Source organism: Tenrec ecaudatus, chromosome 7 (assembly GCF_050624435.1).
Source record: "Tenrec ecaudatus isolate mTenEca1 chromosome 7, mTenEca1.hap1, whole genome shotgun sequence".
In the NCBI taxonomy this organism is placed as follows: Eukaryota; Metazoa; Chordata; class Mammalia; order Afrosoricida; family Tenrecidae; genus Tenrec; species Tenrec ecaudatus.
In genome coordinates, this window is record NC_134536.1 from 110,423,418 (window position 1) to 110,445,735 (window position 22,318).

The 22,318-nt window shown below is 38.0% G+C and overlaps 1 protein-coding gene across 6 annotated transcripts in view; it reads right to left on the reverse strand.

Moving 5' to 3' along the window:
* Window positions 1-2,891: 2,891 nt before the first annotated feature.
* Window positions 2,892-22,318, reverse strand: part of PHF3 (PHD finger protein 3) — a 92,102-nt gene continuing 72,675 nt past the window's right edge. For all 6 annotated transcript variants that reach the window (XM_075554928.1, XM_075554926.1, XM_075554932.1 and 3 more), the window contains 8 exons: window positions 21,061-21,177; window positions 17,904-18,035; window positions 17,225-17,360; window positions 13,797-13,992; window positions 13,142-13,289; window positions 9,832-9,921; window positions 5,483-5,678; window positions 2,892-5,262 (listed from right to left, as the gene is read on the reverse strand). In XM_075554928.1, the coding sequence (XP_075411043.1) occupies window positions 3,155-5,262; window positions 5,483-5,678; window positions 9,832-9,921; window positions 13,142-13,289; window positions 13,797-13,992; window positions 17,225-17,360; window positions 17,904-18,035; window positions 21,061-21,177 (3,123 nt within the window). In that variant the 3' untranslated portion in view covers window positions 2,892-3,154. The remainder of the gene's footprint in view (window positions 5,263-5,482; window positions 5,679-9,831; window positions 9,922-13,141; window positions 13,290-13,796; window positions 13,993-17,224; window positions 17,361-17,903; window positions 18,036-21,060; window positions 21,178-22,318) is intronic.

Sequence of the window (22,318 nt, forward strand, 5' to 3'; positions counted from 1 at the left end):
TGCCTCTGGGGAGAAAATAAAGGAGACGTTTTTGTTATTAACCTTGTAGAGTTAAACCATATATAACTGATCATATATTTTATATTTTCCATTTACATTTAAGTTCAAGTTAAGACATTGTAAAACGATGCATAAAAAGTATCAAGTGATGCCATTAGAAATTTTTGGTCTAGCCTGATACAATGGATCTATGGATTAGGATGAGTGGTATGAGCCCCCAATAAAATGATTTTAAAAATTGATCTAAAAATATATGTACTTTTAAAAGCTTAACTTGAGAAAGTACAATTTGCGCAAACCAGTTACTAATATAAATATGAATGGCACATACGAACCCCACCCATGATAGCAGATTGGAAGATAGGCTTGGAAAAGGGAAGGGATTATAAACCAAGAAGTGTTGGTGGACTCTAGAAGGTAGAAGTCAAGAAAATGGAATTCTCATTTCAGATCCATGTCAGACTTAGAATCTACACAATTTAAATAATGTATTGTTGTTTTAAGCACTAAGCTTGTGCTAATTTAATACAGCAGGAAAACAAATAAGATGGTTAATACAAACTATGCACATCCATGATACAAAAGCAAATGGTTATCTTGCTCACTTGGCAGGGGAAGGTGTCTGCTCACTAAAGAGCTTTGGAGAAGTTGGTGGGATAGGGAGAAGAGGGTTGTTAAGGGTATCTATACAAAAGCAGACTTATGCTTCTTTTTCTCAAGTCATGGAACACAATGGTCAAGAACATCGGCTTAAGGGAATAAATAGATCAGGATTCCAGCTCCCTCAATAGCAGTTTAATTTGGGGCAATTTTCTATTTTTTGTACCAGATTCCTCAGTTCTAAGACTTCAACTTCCTAGCTAAGCAAGATTTATGTAAAGCACTCAGTACAAGGTAAGGCCTGCCGCTTTCTTATTGCCACAAATATTACATTGGGGTGAACTTGTATGGACACTATGTACTATATTATACTCAACAGAGGTTGAATCTTAAAATGGTCCCATATTTTAAAAGACAGAATTTTTTTAAAGAATGTTTTCCTTAAAACAGGAACTACTGAAAGATGAACTTCATTTAATTCATGTCTGTGTAATGCTAGCTATAGGTGAAACTTAAAGACTGACTCTGGATCTACTCATTAATTGATCATTTTCTCTTTCTTAACAAGGAAGCCTTGAGTCAATATGCCCAGTCTTTCATCTCCCGTTTATCAGAACTTAACGGTCTAGTATTCACTAGCCCTGTAACCCCCAGGCAATGGTCATCCTTAAAAAAGTTTGTTTATCTACCTAGCTTAATAGCTTATCAAGATCTAATTATACAAAGAAAAAAAATTAAATTAAGCATGATGGTATCTATAAACAGTTACCATCTGACATCAAAATTCCTCTCATCTTTACTTGTACCGTGCAAAAGAAATCTGATGCTTGATCAATCCCCCAACCACGTAAATCAATGAAAGCAGTATTACTGACTACATATTTGAAATTAAGACACTAATATTCTCTTATATAACCCTGGCAATTAATTTCTTCATGACTGTGAAAAGACGGCTGACTGACCTTAGGTTTTGTTTGTGGATAAACTTTTATTCTAAATTACGATCCAAAAGAAAAGGAGATCAGAGTTAAGCAAACTTTATTGGTATATAAGTTCTGTTTCAGAACTTCTATAATTAACTCTGTAGTTGTTTTTTTTTTTTTTTTTAAAAAGAGGTATCTCAAGTTGTTGCAAATTAGACAAAACATCTGTTTTCCGCTTCTTCCTTCCAGTGAGAATAGGAAGACTAATTCTGTTTCAAGCCTTATTTTCAAACTCTATATTTTAAACCATTTAGGAAGGCAATCTTAATTTTGTGGCATTATATATATTTTTCTTCCTTAGTACAGTTAAGTAGAAATACTAGTTTCTCGCTATCTCTCTCTTTTTAGTTCCAAGTTTGGTAACTGTAATTTTAAATTATAGCAATCAATACAGATGTTTTCTGTTGGGTGTAAATCTATTTAAATCTGGATTGGTAATAGTCTATGTGCTTTCAATTTCAAACAAACTTAGCATATGAAACTGTACAGTCATCCTAGAAGCAGATTAGGGTTAATTACATATTTTACAAAGTTTCACAACATATTTCTCTTAAGTAAGAGCTCTGTGGTCTTATAATGACTAGCAAGTGTATCAAACTCTGGTGATGTACAAGGTCTCAGAAGCATGTCTATTAAGTGGACTATAGATGAACAGTTCTTTATTAACAGTTCTCTTACTTCAAAGGCCTATAATTAAGATTTTTTTAAGTACTTGTTTTCCTCCTCAATTAATATTGGATACAAATAGCTAGGCTTATACACTACTGGCTGAGTTAGATAACAACAATGTCTGACGGAACTTAAGCGCTTTAAAAAAATTATTTTACTACTGAATTTTAAACCACACACACAAAATAGGTGAGAAAGTCTTTTATCATATTTGGAATCAAAATATCCCTTAAAATATTTACATTTTACAGTATAAAGGATAGCAAAACACAAGATCATGTACAAGCTCAAGTATTCAAGTTTCTGACAAGCCAAAAAAGGAAATTAATCGCCTACTACAAAGCTGTAGCATATGGTAATAAAGCGCCTTCAATGAGTGCCGATTAGAGCAATACATGTACTCCTTAGACTTCTGATTCTTGGTCAAACTGGCTCAACTAAATAATTAGTATAATCTGATTATGAAGTTGCTTGGCTTTCATACTTCCTCTCGAATTTTTATTTTTTAAAACAGTGCAATTTAAAACAAACTTACAGAGCACACACTACTCTCAAATTAGTCATTATATAAAGGACATTCACTAGAGGCAGTAAATATATATCCATAGTTAACCATATTTATCAATTACAGAATAAAACTAAAATTTCTAAGCCTTTATTGCATATTAAACAAATCTCTGAATATACAGCAATGTAAAACTTTAAAAAATATTAAATCCCTACAACTAGAGACCGTTGGTATGAAGAAAGGATGGTACGCACTGGCACAGAACGCCCTGCCAACAGACTGTTTTTCTCCAAACCACAGATACGAACAATTTTAAAGATGGCACAATCCTAGCAGGCATCCTCAGAAAGTTTTTAAGATACATTTAATGTAATCTTGACACCACCTGCTTATTTTACCTTTTGCTTTTAGCTCTGTCAGTGTGGTCCCTGTCCTTGTGGGACCTGTCCCGATCTTTCTCACCTTCCCTATGTTTGCTTTTCTCCCGCTCTTTGTCCTTTTCGTGGTCTTCGCTCTTAGGTTTATCTGGCTTCTTTTCTACATTCCTGCTCTCTCTGCTTGCTTTTCCATCCGCCCCGCGGTCACCATGTGATAACCGTGCCCTCTCCTTATGCCCTTCCTCCCTGCCTTTTCTGTCCCTGTCTTTGTCTTGGCCTCGGTCTCGGCGTCTATGCCTCTCTGAATCCGGCTCCCACTCCTTTTCATTCCGCTCTCTTCTCAAGTGGTGCGAATCACTATGAAACCTCTGGCGATCCCCCTTGCCCCTACTAAAGGCCCTGTCCAGCTGGTCTGGTCTACCCCATGGGTCACTATGGCGTCTTTCTGGTCTCCGACTGTCTTTAACTTGGTAAAAAGTTTGTGGGCCTATAAACCTTGTAGCTTGTGAAAGGGGGCCCAACATACGCTGTGGCTGCCCTGACAGATGAACAACAGGTGGCCAGGGAACCATGGGGTTTTGAGGAAAGCCAAAGCCTGGAGGAGGAAGTAATGGGGGTGGCAAGTGTGGTGGAAATCCAAACATACTCTGTGGCGGAAAGTGAGGAGGTCCTGGAAATGGGAACGCAGGGGGACTAGACTTGAGATGCTGAAGACTGGGCTGCTGGGGCCTTACGGGTGAAAAGTTTACGTTTGTTCTGGGGCTGGTGCTTCGAGAGGTAAAGGTGATGCTTTTAGAAGGAAATTCTGATTGACATGTGCTTCCAACTTCATAGTGAGTCGTCGCTGCTGCTGATCCTCTTCGCAACGGGTGCACAGTTTCAATATTTTGCATTAAAATGTCCTCCTGTAAAGGTTTTGTTTGTTCCGTTTGAGAAGTGTGTTCGTTTTCTACTGAAGATGAGTTTTGTGGAGCACTTGAATTATCACTGTGCTGACCACAGGCGGTTTTCTCTACAGAAGGCAACTTTTCCTCAATACTGGTTTCCTCGGTTAAGTGCTCCTTTTGTGGCAGGCCAAGCAGGGGGTGTTTTTCTCCATTCGGGCCACTATCGCCATCTTTGTTTTCTGTGGAACTTAACTGCTGAGTGCGTCCTGCTGCTTGCCTAGGATCCCTTTTCAGGTTGATAAACTGTGGGGACTTCGTTGTGCTAGCAATAAGGCTGTCACTGCAACTCACACTACCATCCGCGTTCCCTTTGCCTACATTCGACCTACCTGGAGAGCCAGAATCTGAAGTCCCGTTATCTTGTGAAGTCTTCTCTGGCTCTTGCAGCAGCTGGCTCTTTAATGTCCTCTCTTTACTCTCCACAGTTTCCTCTTGTTTGGACTGAATTGATAAATTTGCTAAGAATGCTTCTGTAGAAATATCTGGTGGTTTACCTCTCAGACTGAGACTCATTAGAGGTCCTGGAGAGGTGGGAGAGGGCCCTACTACTGATATTTCTTCTTCTACTGCTACTTCTGTAGCTTCAGAATGATTATCTATGGTGACCTTTACCTCCTTGGCTTCATCATCAGGTACTTCCACTTTATCTATGTTTTCTGCTTTGGAATTGGTTTGCTCATTTATAAATGGAATTTCCTTAATAATATTTTGTTCCATCATTGGCTGAGCCTGTTCATACACTTGACCAGTAGAGCCCAAGAGGCTTTGAAGTATATCATCCACAGGAAGAGGTTTATTTGCTAATTCCAGAGTGGAAGGTTGACTTTCCCAGCCAATCAATACCCCAGGAAGAAATCTTAAAGGTTTGGGCGGCTCCTGTTTGGTGATTTCCAGTAATGGCTCCACGGCTGTTGGGAGGTCTTCCTGAAGAGTAGGCTGAGGCTTGTTTCTCTGCTTGTGTAATACAGTTGTAAAGGAATTGAAAAAGTCATTTTCTTCCTCTGGTGCTTCTTCTGGAGAAACTTCCATTTTACATTTTTTATCAGGTGGCAATGCTGCTGGGCCATTTTCAGAAGCCTCGGCTGGGTGGCTAGTGCTAGCACCAGCACTATGCTGCCGCTTCAGTTTCTGACGAATAATCAAGCCCAACAGTAGATTAGGTCTATGCAGTTCAAGCCCTGGAAAAAACCAAAACCATCAATTAATAGTTCTTTTCATCATAATAACACAGGGACAAGTCAGCATCTAGCTTACTACAGACTATCTCAAATAGGTACGTGTCCCAGTCAAGCCACCTATGGGCCTGGACCTCAAAAAGGCAAACAGAATAAATTTGTCACTTAGGTCCCACCACCCACTTTACATAAATCATTCAGTATCATTAAAATGTACACCTACCAGGTCCATCAAAAGGCACAAGAGGGTGTGGAATTTTATCCGTGGCACCCAAAGGAATAAGGTACATATCCTTAACCTGCTTCATGTTGTTAGCAGCTACTCCATAGCGCTTTCTGCTACTGAAGTACGCAAACAGCAAAGTGTAAGAAATTTGATCTTCTTCAGTTACTGGTGTAAAGCGAACCACACAAATTTCCTATTCAAGAAAAATTACAAATGGCTATTTAAAAATAGGTTAAAGTAGCATCTATCCAGTCTCCTAATAATGGTTATTACCAAACATCGATATGGAAAGAACACGACCCTTAGAGAAAGAGCTTTAAGATTTAATCCTCTGGTGGATGTTTTTCTTCCTATGAAGGTTTCCCATAAGATACTGAGGCTCAGAGATGACAAAGTCAATGAAACCCGAGACTTCTGACAGCTGTACTATAACCTCGTGTCCAAGGCTGCAAGCTCCACCGGGCGGCCATCCCCTGTGCTCCTGGCACACTGGCATCTAATAGCACTCCCCTCCCAACTCACCCATACATGCACACACCGACACACAAAGCCCTATTGATAATCTACCTTACTAGGACTACTTTTAGGTAATAGAGGGGCTTGGTGAAAAGATTTCCAATGAACGGAGGCCACAGTTTTATAAAATGATTTGGCTTGCTCAGGAACTGTTTCGGTTCCCTCTAAGTTTTTCACTTTATTTCAAAGAGAGACGCCATCCCTAAGTTGTTACTAATTTCATAGTGTAAGAAATAAATGCTTTTGCATGAAGGTGTACAATTAAGTGAGGGAAGGTTGTTGGATTTGTTTATAATTGATGCAGGATCCAAAAGTAAGCATATGAATGTGCTCTGGCTTTCATAAAAGCTCCATCATCTAAATTCCCCACCTTTAGATTAAAAAATTTGTAAAGCATAAGATGCACATATACATATATATATAATGATTATTATAGGTTTCAAATCAGTTGAAGATGGAGGCATACTATAAAGTATTGGGCGGTACCTATGGGTATATTCAAGAATGATTTCCAGAATGTTCAAGAGTATTCTTTCTCATTTCCATTAACAATTAGATGTGGTAACTCCTTTTTAGTAGTGCTTCAAGTATATTTATATTCTAACACTGTCTTAATTTAAAAATCTAAAATATACATTGGGGTTAAAACTAATCATATTTTGGATGATTCCATAAAGGACTGCTACTATTCTGACAGCAAGTGGAATTTGACGCATAGCAATCCCATAGGATAAAGTGAACTTCCCCAAAGGGTTCCTAAGGTTATAATATTTACATAATCCAATAGATTGCCTCATCTTTCTCCTACAGAAGGAGTGGTCCAAGTTGATAACCTTTCCGTTAGTAGCCTTTCAGTTAGTAGCTTAGAGCTTAAACACTGTACCACTAGGGCTATTAAAGAAAAACTCTGAAAACCCAGGAGCAACCCTATAGAACAAAAGGAAGTGCCCCTGCGGCTTTCTGAGGCTGTAATCTTTACAGGAGGAGACACCTTCATCTTTCCCCCAGGGAGTGGCCGGTGGGTTTGATACATCGTCACTGTGCACCAAAACCAAACCAAACTCATGGCCATCAAGTTGGGAGTGACACAGAGCAACCCGAGAGGACACGGTAGAGCTGCCCCTGTTGACTTTGTTTCTCCCTGAGCACTGCTAGTGGTTTCAAACTGACAACGTGGGGAGTGCAGCCTATGAATCATCACGACACCATAAGGGATCCTCCTACCATGCCACCAGGGCTACTAAAAAAACAAAAAACTAGAGGATTCTATTTTAGAGAAGGTCGAAAATTAACATTCAGAGTTTCAAAGTTTATTGAATAGCTATCCATCACTTAATGTCTATGACACGATCCATGAAACAGCACATTCTATGACTTGGAAATTGGGCAAGCACTATTATGTAAAGGAATACCCAGTTTACAAATGAGCTCCATTCCTAATTCTCTTCAAGTCAAATGTGTACGTAAGTCCAAACAGGTCAAGTCTATATCTACCGTGAGGCGTTAGTCAAACGTTTGTTTAGAATAAGGGTGGGTCCAAAAGTATTGCTACCAAACCAGAGCACCGCATTTTTCTGGATCTACCTTCCACCTAGGTCTATACATTTCTAAAGGTGGTGTTCTCGTTCTCAAATCCTTCCCTGAAGAATTCTTCATCCTTCAATTCACACGAAGTCAAAATGGCAATTATTGTTATCCTCAAGGAGCTCAACTTTGCTCCATTTAAGTGTTGGGTTCTAGGAACAGAAGAATCTCTATCAGGCACTAGGGTAGATGTGCGTTATAACGTGTCTCATAGTCTAGGGAAAGTTCTTGCTACCCTCAAAGAATGAGCAAGTATACTGTCATGATGGAAAAACATTTCTCAATGGAATTCATTGACTTTTTTTTTTCGCTCTAACGTAGTTTTCCATTTTCTTGAAATGTATTCCTTTTAAGTCCTGTGATAGTCCTATGTCCTTGAGAAAAATCCGTTAAGACTACCTCTTTAACACCCTCCCCCCCAAAAAAATAGTTTCCAAAACCTAAGCTGATTTCTCTTCCTTGAATTTAACAAGTCCACAGGTTAGCGCAGAAGCTTTAACTGGATCTTGCTCTCTAGATTGTATTTATGATTCAGTCCATAACATTATCGTCATTAACTTCAATTTGTTTAAGAGGGAAAGTAAACTGATCTTTGTGCAACCTTTCTGGCAGCCATCAAGTCAAAAGCTTGAGAAGCCAAGTTCATGTGTTTAAAATTAAAAATGCTAAACCATGTGAGATCTCCACTTCAGCAGCTATCATTTCTCCACTTCAGCAGCTATCATTTCAATGGCAATCCTACAATTGTCTTCCTCCAGTTTCTGGACATCGGGCAGTAGGTTCATTCTTCAACACTGACAATCCTCCTTCTCATGGCTCATCCTTAAGGTCTACCTGACCATCCTCAAAACCTCTGATCCATCTAAAACCTGCTATTCTACGGGGGCAATGTTCCCAAAACTTGTTTCAAAGTTTGGGAAAATGTTCACTTTTGTTAAAATTCAATTAGTAACACTGAATACAGATTTTTTTTCTTTTCTTATTTTCTTGAAGGGAATCAAGTAAGATTAAGGCCAGAGTACTTTTGAAAGAACTTGTCTGTAGATATGCACTGAGTGTAAAGCCTTTTTGAACATGTTTTGTTAGACTTAAACCTCTGCAGGCAAGGGGAAAAATGGAACTCTAATAGCAACATTGTTGTACTTTACTTTGTATAGTACAAGGGGTCTTCAAAAAGTTTATGGACCAATTCTATCACCTTTAAATTTCATTTTCCATGAACTTGAAATCTACCTGTATACAGTATACCTTTATATGCACAGAAACATTAAAGAAATATTTACATATACCTAAAACACCTTTAGATAATACATTAATATGAGATTTGACACTGTATCACAAAATAACATCTATTTTTACTATATGCCATTATATGTAGATCAAATTTTCAATACAATCAGTTTCACAAGGTTTGAGACTATAGATACTTATTAGTATGTCCTTATTTATAAGCACTGCCCAAACAAACATCATATAGGCCATGATTGTAATATACTAGGTACTTTGGGGGAGGGTGTGAAAATTACTTCTTTTAATAATTTAATTTTCTATGGCTAAGTTCTTGCCAATGTAAGTTACAAAAATTAAGATAATGACTACAATTTCTAGGTCTTTCCCTTAAAACAACTAGACCTGCGTTTCTCAGTTTTCCCCCCACTGTGTGGATGTCAGTTTTGATGTTTTGATTGATTTGGGCAACACTTTGGGAAATAGCAAAATTAGCAACAGATGGAGCCTGGTATCTCTGGATGATCTTGTAGAACAGCTGTGTAAACACCCACACCCACAATGACTAGCCTATCTCACCTAAGAAAATAATTGATTTCTACGTAATTTTAGGGTTTCTTTATTGTAGTTGCTTAACCTACCTGTGTGCTAACCAAAATAACTCTCTATAAGTGAGGAAAGGCAAAACTCCAGAGCCATTTTCACTATTTAAAGCATTCCTTCTAAAACACTGATATAAACCATAGAGAAAGAATACCCAAAATAAAGTGAATACTGGTCCCCCCCACAAGATTTAGTGAACAACTTTATTCAGTTTTGTGAGGCATATCATTTATTTTAGAATCAGTGTTGATTCTAACCACTGGATTATTCTATAATCTATTATAAAAGATTATAGAATAAGTTATAAAATAATCTATTAATAATAAAGTTCCCTTCCACAAGGGAACTTGAACCAAACTGAATGGTTTGTTTCAAACATTCTCATGTGCCTGTAAAGTGAAAAAAGTTCTCCTTACCTTGGTTCCTGATGCTTTAATTTTTTCCACATAATCCCAAACTGTCTGGGGTGATATCCTGCCACCTACTTGAATACTATCTGGCAGATCCTGTGGTTTAAAAAAAAAAAAAGCAATCACGTATACAGAATATACTTACTACAATTCATACAACCTTAGCTGTTAAGAAAAATATTAGCAAGTAAATCAAACAATGTAATACAATACCAGGATAACCATTAGGTTTTACCTCAAGTGTCAGATTCAATTGACTGAGTATGTGTGCCCAGAATACAGCTATTAAGAAAAGTCTGAAATCATAAGAGGTTCTTAGCAGGAGACAGGTACAAAAAGGGAAGCAGCAGTAAGCATAACACATTTAACAATTCAGGATGGGCGTTCTCTCTCATCAACAGCTAGATTTCAGAGGTTAGAAAATTTAATTGGAATGCAATATTGCACAGAAAAGGCATTAATATGTAAAATATTTCTAAAGCAGTCTTTCTGAAATAAAAAAGTATATATAACACCAATTCAGGATTGTAGCTAAGAACATTTAAATTTTCACCAATCTGTTCCTGTTTTCCTCATGAAGTATGAGAAAAATCATCAGCAGTACCATTAAATAACATCAAATTAGATTATTTACTTAAATATTGGTTTCTTTAAATATTTTACGCATCTTATGAGGCAACTAATTACCTATGCCGCTTTAACTTCGGTCTATACTAGATTTCACAAGAATGGGTGAGCATCAGCCCACACATCAATACACGAGGAAGACCTGTATAACAATAAAAAGCCTTCCTGGTGGGCTAACACTGAAAACCATACAAAAGTCCATCTTTAATGTTTACGTTTGTACTTAGAGAAAATTTCATCTATGAAGACTCGAATTTTTAAAAATGTTTTATTGTGCTTTAGGTGGAAGCTCGGCAAATTAGGGTCCCATTTGATCCGTTTTACATTGATTATATTTTCTCAATATGTAACGATTCTGCTTATTTCTATTCTGTTTCTTCTATTTTCATTCATCTAACTTTCCTGATCCTTCTTCCTTTCTCATCTTTACCTATGGGTAATGCTGTCTGGTCTCGAGTACTCACTGATGCCACTTTTTGTTTTATAAGCCTATCTATCATTAAGATGAAAGGTGGCCTCTGTGAGTGGCTTCAGCTCCTAGTTGAAAGGGCATCAGGGCGAGAGTCTCAAGGATTTCATCAATTTTTAATTCTCTGACACAGTGAGGGACATGTTACAAACCATGGGACATGTGGGGACAATTTTCAAAATCTGTTGAATTCATAATGTAATTAAGCTCTTTTAGAATCAATGTTAGTATTTTAATTATGAATTTTACTATTTAACCATATTTTCCTACTACATCCTGGCCCACCAGGCCTTGAGGATGATGATCCCAATTAGAGCAGCCAGTCCACAGAGAGGACCACATGGCTGGCCCCACCATGAGACATGACGCCCCTCACTGACCCATAGCCCTACAGGGGACACCAGACACAGTGTGGGAATTGCACCCCATCTGATACTGCCACACAGAGGCAAAACACTAAAGGGGTGCAACAGAACAGCAAGGGAATGGAGAGGCGAGGTCCCCGGGAAATGCTGAAAGTGGACTTTGGGGCCAGGGTGTGATGCCCCAATAGATTGGATTAGAAAACACTCCCAAAGGCCAACAAACAATCCTTGAACTAACTACAAGCTTTTCTTTTGTGTTTTGTTTTGTTGTATATTGTTGCTTGATTTTGCTTTGTCTTATTTTTGTGCATGTTATTATCTCCGCTGGTCTGTCTAAATAAGATAGGCTGGATGAACAATCTGGAGAAAACAATGGGACTGACAGTTCTGGGGGGACATGGGAGAGGGGGAGGTGGGGGGAAAGGTAGTGGTATTAACAAACCCAGGGACAAAGGAAAAAGTGATCCAAATTGGTGGTGAGGAGGGTGTAGGAGGCCTGGTAGGGCATGATCAAGGGTAATGAGGAATTGCTGAAACCCTGGTCGGGACTGAGCATGATAGTGAGACAGGAGGAAAGTCAAGGGAAATAGAGGAAAGAGCTGCGAGGCAAAGAGAATTTATAGAGGTCTAGATACAGACATGTATATATGCAAGTATATTTATATGAGAGGATGGGGAAACAGATCTATGTGCATATATTTATAGGTTTAGCATTAAGGTAGCAGAAGGACATTGGGCCTCCACTCAAGTACTCCCTCAATGCAAGAATACTTTCTTCTATTAAATTGGTATTCTATGATGCTCACCTTCCCGACACAACAGCTGAAGACAAAGCGGGAGAATAAGCAAATGTGGTGAAGAAAGCTGATGGTGCCTGGCTATCAAAAGATATAGTGTCTGGGGTCTTAAAGGCTTGAAGGTAAACAAGTGCTATAGTTTATTAACGGTTTATTTCTTGAATTATATATCTATCTTTATAAATATATTTATATATAATTACTAGCAATCTGGTTTGTCTCTCTAGAGAACCCTGTCCAATACAACAAGCGACCATCTAGCTCACAAGCAACAAAGCCCACATGGAAGAAGTACATCAGCCTGTATGATCACAAGGTGTCGAAGGGATCAGGTATCATCCGAACAAAAAATCTTACCATAGTGAATAGGGGGGGTGGCGGGGTGGGGGAGTACGGAGTTAAGACCCAAAGCCCATTTGTAGGCCACTGGAGATCCCCTTGCAGAGGGGTCTCGGGGAGGAGACAAGCCAGACAGGGTGCGATGTAGCAACGATGAAAAATACAACTTTCCTTTAGTTCCTAAATGCTTTCTCCCCCTAATCCCCCCCAGTATTATGAGCCCAATTCTACCTTGCAAGTCTGGCTAGACCAGAGGGTAGACACTGGTACAGATAGGAACCAGAAACACAGGGCCAGGGCAGATGCTGATACTGAGAGCATAGAGGAAGGGTGGGTTGGAAAGGGGTAACCGAGTACAAGGATCTACATGTGACCTCCTCCCTGGGGTATAGAAAACAGAAAAGTGGGTGAAGGGAAACATCAGACAGGGTAAGTTATGACAAAATAATTATAAATTATCATGGGTTCATAAGGGAGGGAAGAGTGGGGAGGGAGGGGAAAAAACGAGGACCTGATGCCAGGGGCTTAAGTAGAGAGCAAATGTTTTGAGAATAATGAGGGCAATGAATGTACAAATGTGCTTTACACAACTGATGTATGTATGGATTGTGATGAGTTGTATGAACCCGTAATAAAATGATTAAAAAATGTATATTCCTCCACCTACTCTGTTTTAAAAGCTCACATACCAAGGGACAAAGGGTGGAAATTCACAGTACCTCTGTCAAGTACTCAGGGGAGCCTGATACAGGGTAAGCTTTGGTGACAAATTTTGCCACAGAAGGCATGTTGATGAAACCTTTCCAGATGAAGTTCAAACGAGCCAGGAATGTAGACTCAACCTCAACAGTCCCAGGCATCTCAAGCCTAGAAAATGACATCCAACATTAGCAGATCTCCAGTTATTTCTTTTTAGCATGTCAAGAAAGTCAAAGTACATATAGGTTACTGATTAAGGAGACTACGTTTTCTTGTTACAAAATCATACTCATATTTACCTACATATGTTGTACACAGTTATCCTGCTTGGTTTAGGCAGACTATGGCCCACAGAATGAAGGCCATTTTTCTTTAATAATTCAAGTTTCCTTGCCTTTTGGAATCAGTATAATCAAAAACCGTTTTAAAAGTAATGTCTCTATATATTCAACATTCTTTTCTTTTTTTTTAAAGATCGCTCTCCTCCCACGAAGACGACCGGCCAAGCCCATATTCAACATTCTAAATGGACGTTCAAGTCATTCTTTTCCCCCACGTAGTTTACAGGAAGTATGGTTACTTTCCCAAAGAGATATGTCACTTGTCTGTTTTTTTACAGTTCTCAAAGTTCAACTCGATAAAAGATCTATAAAAGACTATTATAGAAAAAATTACCGTGGAACGGGAGAGAATGCTGATATTGGAGACTCTTGGTTCTCGTCTTCAAAGAATTCAGAAGCCAAAATATTTGAGGTTGAAGACAACGCATCTGCTATACTTTCGGCTTCATTGTCTGAATGCTTACGTGATACTCCAACAACTACTTTCACCTTTTTTGGAGAAAGATCATCTATAGGAGGTGCCATTCGGCCTAAAAACAGAATACACCAAAATAAAACATTTCCGAAAACTGCAATTTCTATTTGATAAATCTTGACTTCCCAAAGTTATTCTTAGGTCTCTTTTTTTATTTTTGAGTAACCATGTATTTTTATTCTCATTATTGCTTTTAAGGAGTTATAGTAAACCAGTGTTTAAGAATCCACAGGGAATTGACTATAGTGTCCTTACCGCGCCCCCAGCCCTCTTTTTAGACACACAAAAACCTAATTTAACTGAAATGCAATTTATTCTACAAATACTCATGTTCTCGTTTCACATCATTATATAAATATTCTTGTCTAAATACAATACAGCCACAGGCAAATCTGTACTGTGGTTGTTTGTTCCTATCGAATCCGACGTGTGAAGACAGCCATGTGTGCAGAGCAAAGCTGCTCCCGAAGGTGACCTCTGGTAACAGGCTATCAGGAAAGTTCTCTGAGGTTCCTCTGGGTGGGTTTGAACCAACAACCTTTCAGTAAGTAGTTACATACTTAACCATCTGTCCCAGGATCCCTAAATATGAAATAAGTAGCCTAATTTCCCTTTTTCTAATCTGAAGCACCACTTGTCTGTCAGTCTGTCGTACTGTTGTAGCTTGTGTGTTGCTGTGATGCTGGTATTCAGCAGAGCTTTCAGGCTAAAAACAGACTACAAAGTAGACTACTGTCCAATTCAGAGGAATTAGCCACTGAAAACCCTGCGAATAACAGTGAGACACCGTAAGATAAATAGTACCCAAAAATGAGCCCCTGAAGTCTGAAAGCACTCAAAATCTGACGACTTTGAGCTGCATTCTCAAAATAGAATCCACAATAATCACAAGGATGGTGTAAAGTCTTTGGGACCTTCCTTCACTGATGGGCACAACTCAAAATGAGGAGAAATAGTTGTGTCTATTTCTCACAGAAACTTGGAATGTTTGAAATAAACATCTAGAAAAGCTGGAAGTCATCAAAAATGAAGCAGAACACATAAAGGTCCATATCCTACGCATTAGTAAACTGAACAAACTGCTATGGGCCACTTTGAATCAGACCATCATGTAGTGTACCATGTCAGAATGACAGATTCAAGAGAATGGCATTACATTCATCTTCAAAAAGGGCATCACACGCTATGCATTGCCTTAAGTATCAGAATTCCATAACACATGATTGTGCTCATGGAGATCTTAAACAGGGATCAAGAGGCAGTTGTGTAAAGAGAATAAGGGAATACTGCCTGGTTTAAAATCACGAAACATGTGCATCCAGGCTGTATCCTCCTCTCACCACACTTTTTCAATCTGTATGCTGAGCAAATAATCTGAGAAGCTGGACTATGTGCAGAATTCGGCAACAGGAAGAAGCCTGGTTAACAACCTTCACTATGCAGATGATACAACCAAGCTTACTACAAGTGGAAGGTTTTGAAGTACTTGCTAATGAAGATCAAGTATTGCAGCCTTCAGTATGTATTACAACCTAACGTAAAACAGAACAAAATCCTCACAACTGAACCAACGGGTAACATCATGATAAAAAAAAGATTGACGTTGTTAAGGATTTTGTCTTGCTTCAATCCACAATCGATACTTATGGAAGCAGCAGTCAAGAGGTCAAAAGATGGACTGCATTGGGTAATGTGCTATACAATCAATTTACTAAAATATTGTCATAAATGATTATGGTTACGTGAAAACAATTTTGGGGATTATCATCAGCTATTTCTTTCACAGGAAAATTCCTTAATTTATAGTATTTTACTCTTTTAGCATGATGATAAAGGGAAGTTTATCAATTGATACATCCTTTTTTTTAATACCATAGCACAGCAATCTAAACTCTTAATCAATAGTACCTAACTTATGTATCTCAAAGCTTCTACTAATTCATATTTCCATTACTATCACTCTAATTAAAATTATCAATCTCCTACTTAGGTTACTGGAAAGGCCTCTTCTATCAATGAAAATAAGTCAAAAAGTATTGCTATAAAAATCGCAAATATATATTAAACAAAAATATCAAAACGTGAATCTATCTATTGACTTTGATATATGTGTTTTCGGCTTATATACTTCTTAAGGCTGTGTTTTCCATCTCTGTAATCTTTTCCCCAAAGAATTCTGCACTCTTTCATTCACATATCACATAAAAACAGCAATTTTGGCATTCTCAAGTTACTCAAATTATTTTTTTATATGTTCTTTATATTCTGGGAATAAAAGGTAGTGTGAAGGAACATGATCAGGGCTGTAGGGTAGATAGGGTATTAGATAGGGTATTTTTTCCCAGTGAAATGCTTATAGGCCAGCCCTTCTTACCCTTGAATGAGCAGGCACACTATCATGATGAAAAAAATCCCCTGGTTTCACTTTTCATGGCCTTTTCTCTCCATTGTAGTATTCAAATTTCTTTTAAAACTTCATAATAATCCTGTGTCCTTCAAAAAAAAATCTATCAAGATTGTCGCTTTAGAATCCTCCTAAAATAGTCACCAGAACCCTCTCAGCTGGCATCAGAGAACTCCTGGGCCCTTTGTTCTGAAGGCACCCTAAGGAGACTGAGACAAGTGCATTACTAGGGCTTGTCTGTAGTCCTCCAGTAACTGTAGGGGTATGTCGAAGCACGCTTTGTTTGAAATAAACTCAAACATGCATAAGCTGGAATCCTGGTCCCAATACTTCTTGACTTACTCTCACATAATCTATATTCAAAGACGCAAGATTTTCATAAAATTTTAATTTCATGTTATTTGTAATTTTACCTGCTAAAAACCCTTTAATTTAGTCATTATTAACTGCTCTTAGATAAAATATCGAAATCTTTTAACATGGGCTACAGAATTAAGACTTTGAGTTTTTTATTTTAATTTACTATCAGTACATGAAGTAATATTTTAGATCATGATATATTAAATAACTACAAACACTCTTATGTATGTATGTGCTTACAAAAACAGAGGGGGAACCCATTCTAGTTACTATGAATGCCATGAACTTGAAATGAATTCAGAAAGAGGAAAGGTACATGATTCAGCTGAGGAGATAAAGATTAAAATCTGTATTATTGTACAGCCATTTTCCCCACAAACTTCATGTTTTGATTCATTAATAATGACCCCTATAAAACCAATACAAGAGAAACAAAAATCTACTTACACATATTGGTATACAAAGACAAGTGTTTCACTTTCACAATAAAGTCAACATTTTAGGAAGAAAAAATTCCCAATACCTATGCAAATTTTGCAGTTAAGATCAAAAAGATGCTGTCTATGTTGGCTGGTGGTATCTTTTGACATGGAGTCAATGTCCTCTTTTTGCTTTTCAGGTTCCTCTATTTTCTCCAATGACTTACTGGCTGTAGACTCCTAGCAAAAATAAAAAAAGTGTGAAAATTAGTTTTAGCTGATAAAAGTTGGCCTTAGTTCACAGCCACTTTGAACCATGGCCAGACTGCTCCATTAATAGGCTTTTACTATTTCCTCAAAAACAAATGCTACCTACTGGGACTTAAAACAAAATCTCAACATACTCCTCATTCTCCAAGGCTTCTGACAAGTTATTTTCTCATTGATATTTGAAAATAAGACACATCCTCACCTGCTCTCAAACTGTAGTCTGCATAAAAAGCACTCAAAAGATTTCTAAAATTCTTGAAGTCAATGGGAGACCCCAGTAATCTGTATTTTACAAGTGTTTAGCAAGTATGTGTGCAACATTCTATATACTGCCTTGTATGCAATTTCCATACAGAGAAACTATATTCTAAACATATTTTTAAAAATAAACCAATGAAACAGTCTATCTTAAAATAAATGTACTTACAACTTTTTCTTTAAGAACCCTAATCAATCTTGTCTGAATCTTCATGAATAAAGCACTACAGCATGACATTTGATTTTGGTTTTCACCTGAATCTCCATGGCAGCTTCTTGCTCTTTCATCGGGGCATCACTCTCAATTTCTATTTCACCTTTGTGAGTTATTTTTGTGATTGGTCGTCTTTCAACTTCTCTCTGCTCTTTCTCAATCATCTCAATGGTCTAACAGGAAACAAATAAATAAAATCTCGCAATTTATAATATGCATTTCCATATGTATAACTAAATATTGACAGCTTACCTGAAAGCGGGAGAATGTGAACTTTTTTCTTTCATTTTTAGCTTATCTTTTGTACCACAAACAACTACTGCGTACTTGTAGATGACAGAAACTGCTTTTGGTGACGGGACCCTATATCCTAGCCTCGGGAAGCTGACACATACATTAGCAAGAGATGAATAAAGTGCAATTTAATTTTTAAAGCGATGAAACACATAGTATTTATATCTTAAACTTTATTTTCTGATTTAGTACTTTAGAGGTGTCACAAAGGCAAGAGATATATTCTGCTCTTATGCTCCTAAAATAAAAGGTATTATATACTTAAATATTAAAAATAAGGTAGTTCTGTGTCAGTCATTTCCTGATTTAGTTTGCGTAGTGGTAATAATTCATATTTGAACAAGTTCAACAATAAAACAAAAAAACAAAGGAAGTCTAGCAAGAAATAGTAAAGGGCAGCTGAAAGATAATGGAATAAACAGGGATATAATTTATTTTCCATTTGTTAAATATCAAGGAGACTTGGTAGCATTATGAGTTAGGTGTACATGTGTTAACCTCAAGGTTGGCAGTTCAAATCCCCCAGCCACTCGTTCCATGGGAGAAAGAGGAGCCTGTCTTTTCCCATAAAGATTTACAGTCTCAGAAAGCCTCTGAGTCAGAACTGACTGTTTGGCAGTAAGTGGGTTAAGCAGCAATCATTCTCTAAAGAAAGAAATGAAGTACAACATAGGTTCCCAAAGTTATTTGGGCTACCACCTCTTTTTAGTAAAAAAAAAAATTACTCAGCACTCCTCTGGCACTTTTGTGCTATATATAGCCCATAATCCAAAATGAAGTGTAGGTATCTGTTTTTGGATCTCCCCTGAACCATTCCAGTGGGTGGTACAGCCCATTTTGGGCAACAGTAAACTAAAAGAAGTACAAGTTAGATGTGTATGCAAACAAGCAACCATCCAAGTGAGGCATCAACTAAGCCTACATGGAAGTGACACACCTGCCTGTAGGATGCAAGTATGATAAATAATAAAATCCAAATCCGAAGAAGGGAAAGGTATCAGAGATTATATTGTGAACACTCAATTTGCAGAAAGCTATGGAGGACAGTGGGAGCCTAAAAGTAACCTGCAAGGTCCCTATTGTCGTCAGTCATTTCTTTTTCTTGCTTAAAAAAAAAAAAATGCTATTTTCAGGGGATTTTTTTTTCTCGGCATGTTTTCCAGCATATGAAGCAAAGGATGGACAGATGGATCGAGAAAATAATTGGCGTAATGGCTTATTGGGTATAATAGAGAAAATAATTGGTGTAATGGCTTATTAGGCCGAGGGTTTGGCAGGAATTGGGGGGCAAATAATGGATACAGGTGAGTGGGGGATGTTCTAAATAACCCGAGGGTAGTGATGTATATATAACTCTTTTAAAATATGACTGAACTATGGTAATATATGTGGTATGCATCTCAATAAAACTATTGGAAAGGAAAAAAGAAGTACACGCTAGTCTTCAGTGTAGATGAGCCTTGTAGCCATAGTTTCAAAGCAGAGCTGAGACATGTACCTATTTAGGGTACAGAGGCAAACAAAGGTGATTGCGGCTACTTTCAAAATAAAAGGGGGAAGAAAATTATACAAGGTGAGGTGACAAAATACGTGAACACCTTGCTTCAAACGACAGAGCCCCCAGCACAGTAGCACCAAACTGCTAACCACATTTAGAGCTTCAAGCTCAACTGCTCTGCAAGATAAAGAGTTAGTCTCAGAAATCCTACACAAGTCACGAGGGCTCAGAGTCAACTATATGGCTATGGTCTAGGAGCTTCAAGTTACACTCAGCACGGGATCTACATGAAGACTGGTGTTGATTAAGATCTCAGGTAATAAAATTATTGGATAATATGACTATCTCACTATCATATCTAAGCAGGGGTTCTAAAAAGCTGATGGAAAAATGGAAGTAAAAGATCATGGGAATTTCCCACAACTTTTTGAACTCCTTTCTTACAAGTGACTGTGGTAGAACAAAATAGAAGGGATTGGTCCATTTTAGTTGCCAATAAGGATAAGCCATCTTTGAAGCAAGACCAATTGGAAGATCAGACACCAGCTTAGCATGGTCAAGATCTCCGTTTGCTGGGCTGAAGGGGCAGAGGTAAAGAAGAAGGTACTACAGAGTCCACAGCAACGAGGTCATGAGACAGAATAAAAGATGAGTGCCCAGACTGAGATTGTGAGGGCTGGCTTCCTGGCCAATGAGGCAGAAGCCACGAGATCAAGTGGCTGAAAGGTCAAAATCAGAGAAACTTTACTACTGGTTGAGGAGAGGCGCTGCTGTGGATCAATGAAAGTGTTCTTACTGATCACTGATCCCAACTTTGGTAGCTTGTTAACTTCCCTAATAAACACACAAACAAAAACCAAACTCATTTTCACTGAATCTATGTCAATTCATCAGAGTAACCCTATAGGACAGGGTAGAACCACCCCTGTGAATTGCAGGCTCTTTACGGGAGTAGAAAAACCCATCTTTTTCCTGAGAGCAGCTGGAGGTTTTGAACTACAGACCTGGTACTTAGCAAGCTAACACTTAACAACTACGCCACCAGGGTACCTACTAATTGCCCTAATTGTGAGTTAGGTCTGAGTTCTGTGTGGTCACTGCAATTACCAAAAAGAAAATTGTAGTTATTGCCCCCATCCTTCTAATTTATAAAATATGACAAGACATGAGGTGATCTGACAATGGAAGGAATCAGACAAAAGCTATGCAGATACAGAAATATGAAAGACAAAAATTTAAGAATTAGATGGCTAAAAGTTAACTATTAAAAAAAGTTAACCAACAGCACAAAATAAAGCCTGTGTTCTTGGGCAAACTGTGATGAATTATCTCTGCATAAAATCCACCCTCTAACTTAAAAAGATGGGTTTTGATATAGTCAAACACATATGTGCAGATAACCTTACATGTCTGTTTTCTCTTCGTCTCCAAGCAGCCAACTCTTTAGAAGCGAGTTCTTCTGGACTCATTCTTATAAGATGATCAGGCGTTACTTCTCCTTTTAGTACTTTCTTAAATAATATCTGTAAAGGTTCAAAATGGGAAAGAAGGAGAAAGACTTTTTTAAAGAGGGGGCTCTACTTTAGAGGAAATTATAATAATAGTTAAGTTTAAAACCAGATTTATATTTGGTTAATATTTTATATGTAAGGTTTTTTTAAAGTTCATGAAAAAACACATTATCTTTTCATTTCATTTTTCTATAAACTTTTTGACCCCTTATATTATCTATTACACAAAGAAATGACAGCACTGTAACATGGAATTTGTCATCTGAGGGAGAAAAGAATATATACTTCACCCAAAACAAAAACAAACAAAAAGCACAATGGAAAAGCATGTACAGTGGAGCCATTATAATTACGCAAAAATTTTGCTAAGTGTAAGACTCTGATCAGCACCATAAGCTATCTGTAGTACAGCAAGGTATTGCAAGAAGAAAAAAGCTTTACTAAATGTAATGTCTTATATATTTCTAAGATTTTATATGTTCGAATTCTGATGGGCTTGAAGGGGATTCTAGAGCAACGAGCCAACTGTAAGAAAGAAACCTAATCAGGCATCTAAGACCAAGAACAAATTCATGCCCAATGTGAATGCGGAATGGGGAAGGGGTGCTGGAGTAGAGACCCAATGCCCATTTGTAGACAATTGGACATCCCCTCAAAGAGGGGTCACAGGGAAGAGATGAGCCAGTCAGGGTGAAGTACAGCACCAATGAAACACACAACTTTCCTCTGGTGCTTCCCCCCACTATCTTGACCTCAATTCTACCTTACAAATCGGATTATACCAGAACATGCACAGATAAGAGCCCCCAACACAGGGAATCCGGGATAGATAGACCCCTCGGGGCCAATAAGGAGAGTAGAGATACCAGGAGGATTAGGGGAGTGTGGGAGAAGCAAGGGGGGAATTGATTACAAAGATCAATCCATATATAACCTGCCTCCCAGGGGGACAAATAACGGAGCAGTGGGTGAGGAGCAACAGAGGACCATATAAGATATGAAAATAATAATCTATAACTTATCAAGGGTTCGTGAAGGAGGGTGGGGGAAGAAATGGCGAGCTGTTATCAGGGGCTCAAGTGGGAAGCGAACGCTTTCAAAATGATGATGGCAGCATGTGTAAATATGCTGAATGTATGGATTGTGTTAAAAG